This window comes from Poromitra crassiceps (assembly GCF_964638095.1).
Source record: "Poromitra crassiceps genome assembly, chromosome: 5".
Classification (NCBI taxonomy): Eukaryota; Metazoa; Chordata; class Actinopteri; order Beryciformes; family Melamphaidae; genus Poromitra; species Poromitra crassiceps.
Genome location: NC_139642.1, coordinates 24,865,486 through 24,872,780, shown reverse-complemented (window position 1 = coordinate 24,872,780; position 7,295 = coordinate 24,865,486). Strand labels below are relative to the sequence as shown.

General features: G+C 44.9%; 1 protein-coding gene across 1 annotated transcript in view; it reads left to right on the top strand.

Annotated features, from left to right (window-relative positions):
- The window catches only part of LOC310777147 (myelin protein zero-like protein 2), a 36,248-nt gene extending 32,054 nt beyond the window's left edge, over positions 1–4,194 (top strand). The window contains exons 4-5 of the mRNA XM_083637417.1: positions 1,946–2,114; positions 3,509–4,194. Of these exons, the coding sequence (XP_083493543.1) occupies positions 1,946–2,114; positions 3,509–3,665 (326 nt within the window). The 3' untranslated portion in view covers positions 3,666–4,194. The remainder of the gene's footprint in view (positions 1–1,945; positions 2,115–3,508) is intronic.
- Positions 4,195–7,295: the final 3,101 nt, after the last annotated feature.

The following is a 7,295-nucleotide window of genomic DNA, read 5'->3' as shown; positions in this document are numbered from 1 at the left end:
CAAGCAAGGGTGGCACTGATACCGCTTTCAGACAGACACGGTTCTGGTTCTGGCTCTGGCTGCGTTCTGGAGTCTCAGAACCTCGGTGCTTTCTGGTGAACCAGCCTGCGTTCACACCAGTTTAAGCGGAACCAAAGTGGGAGGACATTATTCGGTAGTCCTTCTTCAGTTTTTTTTGTTGATTAATTATTTGGTCTGGCGTTCGACTGAACCCAGCCTTGGCCATCTCTTCCGCAAGTTCGGCATACGACTTGCTCTTTCTTGTACTGCTTTCTAGCTTCTCTTGAGATTCGGTAGATGCCCAAATTGCCACTAAACATTTGATTTCCTCAGGAGACCACTGCAAATTATTGTTGTCACTGCCTTCTTCTCCTTCCTGCTCGTCTTCACAGCCTAGAATAAGACACGCCCACTGATGATGTCACGGTTCCCAAGGAAAAAACAACTATTTTTTGGTTCCGCTGAGAACCAACTTTTCAGGTTCCGAACCAATTTTTTTTCCAGTCTGAACGCGCCGGCCGGTTCAAATTTGGGTTCAGGAACCGGAACCGGCACAGAGCCCTGCCGGTGTGAAAGCCCTATGAGTGCGGCATTTAGGAAGGATGTAGAGAGGTTCAGCTAGCATGACATCGTTGTTAGCAATGGATGCTTTACTGTAGTTCTTCTAGTATCTTCGCTCTAGCTTTAATAATGAGCCTGCTACAGCCTCTGGAAGGCAGTAATGTCAGCCACAGATGCCAGCAGATGCGTGGCACCCTAAAATAATAATAAATAGCTGCATTATGAGACGTCGTTGGACTGTAAACAATGACGGAAGGGGGCGGAAACCACAAAATATCGGCAGTCTGTCCCAGAGTCTTATTAGTCGTCTAGACTGATAGGGGGTCCCCAGATTTGTATGAGCATCATGAAATAAAGGCGTTTCACATTTTGTCGAAGAGGGGTGCCATGAGATTTTGTTTCGTAAACAAAGAGCACCTTTTTCTGAAGTCTGTTGACACTGTACCATTTTGTAAGTAAATCATTGTTTAAGCAATAAGCGGTGAAAGTGGTTTTCAGTGGTTTTAACAGCTTTGAGCCGCTAAGAGCTATTTGGCATGATGTTTGGCAGAGTTTCTAGAGGAGCTTTCATAACATGGCAGTAACACTCCGTCGTAATAAAATGGAACGCAAATGTCAACATTTTAATTAACAGTTAAATGTCAATTCCCCCCCTGGCATTATAGTCCTTGAACAGTCGCTTAACAAAGTGGTTGCTAAGCAACGCCTGAGAAACGGTATGCATGGTGATAGTTAGTTCATTCATGTTCAAATGAACTGTTATGAGGCCACGGTGTGTGCTCATTGGGTATTTGGCTTCCGGCGTGACTCAGTGTTCTGAGCCAATCAGAGCCGAGGACCAGAGCTATCCGTTTAATATTTACGTCAGTAAAATATTTTCTTTTACATTTTATAAGTGCTCATGGAAAGGACTTTCTGCCCACTTACAACCTCTGCAATAGTTCAGAATAAAAGTGAACTATTGCAAGGATTTAAATGTGTGGAAAGGAAAGAAACTTCTTTTCGTGTTGGATTCATTGATGCTTCCAGCACCTTAACAAAGACTGAGCTGAGTGGAGTAGTAGTCATCTTGCATTATCTGCAAGTGCTAATAACAAAATAGCGCGGGTGTAGCTATGCCCACAATTCATGTCAAACTTGTGATATTTATCAAAACAAATATGTGAAGATATGCCCCCAACAAATATCGAATATATACTGCAATATACTTTGCCTTTGTGTTCCACAAAGATTGTGCAGCCTAACAGCTTAGAGCAGATACACAACTTTAGATGTTCTGTAAATCAAAAAGAGCTTTGAACAGTGACACTAATTCTGCGTTCAATTCTGCGTGTTGCACACACTCAGCCGTACCCTGTGTGTTCTCCTCTCCTCTCACCTGCAGCCTCCTTCTCTGAGCTGCTGCTCCTGGCACTGGCCATCGGGGGCGGCATCGCGGGCGTGGTCATCCTCCTCGTCATCATCGTGTCCTGCAGGAGGTGCAGGAGGAAGAGGCAGACGCAGGAGGAGAGCGTGGAGGCTCCACGCAAAGAGAGAAAAGACCCGACTGTGTGGTAAGAGCGAAGGAAAGACAGAGAGAGAGACACTTCCCCCTCCCTCCCTCTCTCTCTCTCTCTCTCTCTCTCTCTGTCTCCCCCTGGGGTCCGGGGCGTGTGGTGCTCCGCTTTGGGGCCTGGGCCTCTGAAGTGTCCCTCCTTCTCCTCTTGACTGCTGTCTTTGGAAGCCAGACCTGGAACAGCTGATGGGCAGCTGTAATTAAGCATCAGAGAAATTGAAAACGTGCCTTGGCGTAGAAAACCATAGATGCTTTCTAGCCAGACTACTGGAACCAATATTCACTTTTTCGATACCGATACGTGCCTTTCATTTTTGGAAAGAAACAACTGTATTATCTGATCCAAACACATTTCCTGTTTAGAGAAACTGTTTTGATGCATAGCAGTAGAACAATGGTGTATTTTGGCTGTTTACTTCCCTACTAATACATTTCAAACCACAACATGCCAATGCAAGTACTACTATATTATTTTACCACACAATGGAAACTGTGGAATGAACAAACAGTTTCCACTGTGATTTTGATTGAGTAAAACCCACATCAGCAGAGCCATAATATGTGGTTCCCCATACAAAGCACTTATCAGTCCTGGTTGTCCATGGTTGTATAGGTACCGGTGGTCTGACCTAACTATGGTTCTTTGTGTGCATTACCGTGTTGTTTCACTACTGAGGTTATAGCACTGTATTTTTGTTTTCTTGCTGAAATTCTGTGGTGTTATTTACTTGATTTTGTGACTGCTGCAAACACATTCTCGCTACTGTCAAATAATCAAAATAAGATTGAGTGCACTTGTTTGAAACAGACATTTCATAACAGTATATCCATTTTAATGACAAAAAGGCCAATTTTCTTACCACCTCATAGTATCTCTGTTGGACTGTCTGTTTCAAACAGTGAGCTGTTTTCCTGGGCGAATGGGACTTCTTTGCTTCTCTGTTGGGTTTTCAGATCTCTCTGTAACAGGTGTCTCAACTGGTTTAACATGCAACCTGTGCTAAGATGACTTATGCCACGCACTTCAAAATCAAACCCCCTCAAGGAAAAGTTGACAACTTTGCTGTCATCGTGGTTGATCCGAGTTATTCAGACTTCAAACCAAAAATCCCCTCATTGAAAAACTTAGTGAAAGAAGGAAATAGTTCAAACCGGCTCATCAGAGATTTTGATCCACAAGATGATTTCGCTTGAAGATCCGGCTCCTCTCTCAACTCGGGACGACTTGTGTTTACCGTGTGTGACTAACGCGTTGTCCCCCGCTGCTGTTGTGTCTGTGTGCCTGTCTGCTTGGGTTTGTCCCGTCTCTCCACTGTGTGTGGCGTGCATACATGCATAAATCATTGATGAATGTGTCATGTATGCAATGCTGTCTGTGTGTGTGTGTCCCAGCCACCCATCGAGGTCCATCCACCTCTACCTATCAGAGAGCTCCGTAGAGATTGACAGTTCGGACGGCATGATCTCGGAGGCCAGCACCAAAGACCCCAGCTCCTCAGAGGAGGACGAGAGGAGCACGGACGAAGAGGGCGGCGGCGACTCCGACTGAGGAGGCGGGGCCACACACGGAGAGACAGAAGCGCCCGAGGCAAAGCCAGACAGGCAGCTCGCCGGAGGGCTGCGTGGATTTAGCCTGCATGGTATATTGTCCAGCAGGGAACACAAGCGGATGCGTTGCTGCGATGTTGCATACGAGCACCACGGTGTTCGAGAACGAGAGGAGAAACGGAAGGAACTAACTAAAGCTTTAAACTGATGCTCTTAAGATCGTCCAGCTTTCAAATGGAATAAAAAAGCCTGAGAGTCTTCCCCAAACAGAACTATTCATATGAGGCAAAACTTATGAAGTGAGGAGCATTGGCATCCTGATGCTACAGATACTCTATGGCTCCTGGCCTGAAGGGAACGAGGGTGAATTAATGTCTAATAACTGATGTCTGATTCTTTGGACATGGATGTTGTTTTGGGATATGAAGGCAATAAAATAGCAGAATCAACTCCAACATATTGGCATATGGGGACAGCTAGAATGAATAAGAAGAGAAGAGACCTATTATTATGTGTCGACCTACCTGAATGAGCCATACACAGACCTTTACCTGTAAGCATACCTAACCTTCCTAAATCACTTTCACAAAGCATTCACTGATAATAATAATAACAATGTAGAATCTATGACCATATTTTACATTACAGTAATAATTACAATACTTACAACTGAAAAAAGTCAGGAATGATGTATGTCTTACATTTCGATCACTTATGGCGTGAGAAGACTGAAGGTCACTTATAGGCAACCACACATGCTGGAATGGCTCCAATCTCCAGATTTCCCCCATCCTGGCTCGTCCTTCCTCCATGGAGCAGGCCAGGAGCGGTGAAGCACGCGGGGGACCAGCTTCTTCACATCCATCGCTGGTCAGGCGACATCTTCTTGAATGTTTTTAGTGGGGGTTGATATCTAGATGTTATGGAGGAAATCTCAGGTGAGCACGGGGAGAACATGAAAACTCCACACAGGAAGGCCCTTTTCACGAGATAACCCACCGGGGCACTACTGTAGGTACCGAAGGCATGAGACATACCCCCAGTGCCAACAGCGTCCCAGGTGGGAATCGAACGGAGGACGTTCCTGCGGTGAGGCGAGGGCGCTACCACTGCGCTACGGTGCACTGTGCTTATTGGATGATCTCGGTGTGAAGGCCAAATAGTTGTGAGCAGCTGTGTCCTGATTGTTCTTCTGGGTGTGTGGGAGTCCATGAGAAACATGCAGGCAGATCTGAAAACCCTTAGATAGCAACAACAGCAACAAAAGTCCTTGAGACCCTATTTTTTCCCCGAAGCATCCGTGAATGCATCATACCTACTAACAAATGATTGTAATACTTGTCGTTCTTTCTTTTGACAGAATTGTGTACCTGTGATATGATACTGAGCAATGTGTTTTTGTTTTATCTTTTTATTTTAATTATTATTGTTATTATTTTAGATATTGCCAGAAGTATTTTATCCTGTCATTTGAAAATTAAGTTCCAGTGTATGTTTTTGTTATAGAGGTTTTATTAAAAAAAAAGATTTTCTAATAAAATAAAAAGTCTTTACTACATGGTTTTGCATCAACTTCAGTTGAAATCACACAGACAGAGGTCATCTGGCCAGACACGATTTGATATAACTCATGAGAGTAATCTTGTTATGCAGCATCTATTATGCACCGTTGTGTTTAATGCACTGTCTCCAGTTGTGTGCAGGTGTGTCTCTCTGCATAGCTCTTCACTTGTTTAGCTCAGAGGCTTGCTGCAGTGAATGGTTGCAGCATATTGTTGGAGTAGTTGCAGGTGAACTATGCTTATGCGCACATAGCGATGGGAATTGATCAGATTTGATTATTGATCACCTTCACCTATCCCATAACCTCGGAGGGTCATTGGGGGCACCACAGACGATCTGTTGACAAGCTCTCTCCGTGTCTCTCTGTCCTCTGACCTCTGTCGTCTGGCCTAATTATTGATATATCGATTCTGCTTATCGGTCTGGTTATCGATTCCTTTAGCGATTCCTGATACATTTTCTGTGTGGGGGGAAAAAAACACACCCAGGTGCTGAAGTAAGCAGTGCAGTTCATATGCTACAAACGGACACCTCGTGTGACAAACGGACACACGTGACGTATAGAAGGGGCTGCACCGCATAAAAAAATCGTGACTAACAGACAGGTTAAAAAGTAGGCCTACACAGGTTTTCAGTGTCAACACAGTGTCATTATCTCTCGGGTCTGAACACAGTGTAGAATGTCTGCCTAATAACATTTAAATGTTAAAATAAATTACAATGCTCCTTTTATTGCTATAGCCTACATTTTTATAAAATTTTACAGACGTTACAAGTAGCACTGCTGTGATCTTTCTTAGTGAAATGAAGCCACGCTTTGGACCGTTTCTTCCTCTCCACCATGATTCCTTGCAGGTTTCCAGCAGCGTCGACGCAGACTAGAGTTTGACGTCGTGTTTTTGCAATGCACGTGTGCAGCTGTCAGAAAAACATGCCGGCATCGATCAAATGAAATGATAACCTCAGAGGCGTACTGTACAATTCCAAGTAATTGGACAATTTGGAAGCGGTTCTAAAGCGGTTCTCGATTCCCTTTCTTTCCCTGACTTTCTGTCTGCGCGTGCTTGTTTGTTAGATGAGAGTGTTCATGAGTATGAATGAATATGAGCCTCCAGTGTTTCCCCTAGAAGAAATGTCAGGCCTGGAGGGATTTCGAAACGTACCCCGATGGGGTACGTTACCGATGGGGTAACGGTGGGGGCCCTCGCTGGCGACGCTAAACCTTTAGCTAACCTGTTCGCATCTATGTTCACAATGGCATCCCAAGTATCATCATACTATTATGGGATGCGATGCAAACAGTTGTATTATGGGATGTGCGTGTCCCAGGCAACGACACACGTTGACACGTTTTGGAACAGTGCCGCACGCTGGCACAATAGAGACATGTCTGGGAACGCCCACAAAATGTTAAACGGCTGGCGCGCGAGTGGGGTAAAGCCGCCGATGTATCTCATGGGCTGACTCACCAAAAGACGGTGCTGCGGCTCTAAACTACAGGTTTGGGGGTTCTAGAGCAGAACACAAGACGTCTGCTCAGATGTATTAATGTCTAGACTGACACGTTTCGGCCATGGGCCTTCATCAGAGCATCATGATGAAGGCCCATGGCCGAAACGCGTCAGTCTAGCCTGAAATAAAAATGGAAACCTGAGCAAAAGTCTTGCATTTTACTTTTTGGAGTGCCGCTATTCTCACTCATCGAGTGATTTTTTTCCTACCAGTATAGTTGTATTCTAATAATATGCCATAAAGGTTTATTAGAATTTTGGGGAGAGCAGGACAAAAAATACCCCCCCCCCCCCCCCCCCTTTTTTTGCATTTTCTTTCTGGCCTGGCGGGGGCGTTGTAGAATGGTAGGGGAAACACTGAGCCTATCTGTTACTGTGTATGTTTTTTGACGTGTCAAAGTCTATTCCCTCTGGGTACAGGATGTTACTGACTGACAGGGCTAAAGTGTGTGTGTGTGTGGGTGATTGTTTGTGTGTGTGTGTGTGTGTGTGTGTGTGTGTGTGTGTGTGTGTGTGTGTGTGTGTGTGTGTGTGTGTGTGTGCGTGTGTGTGTGTGT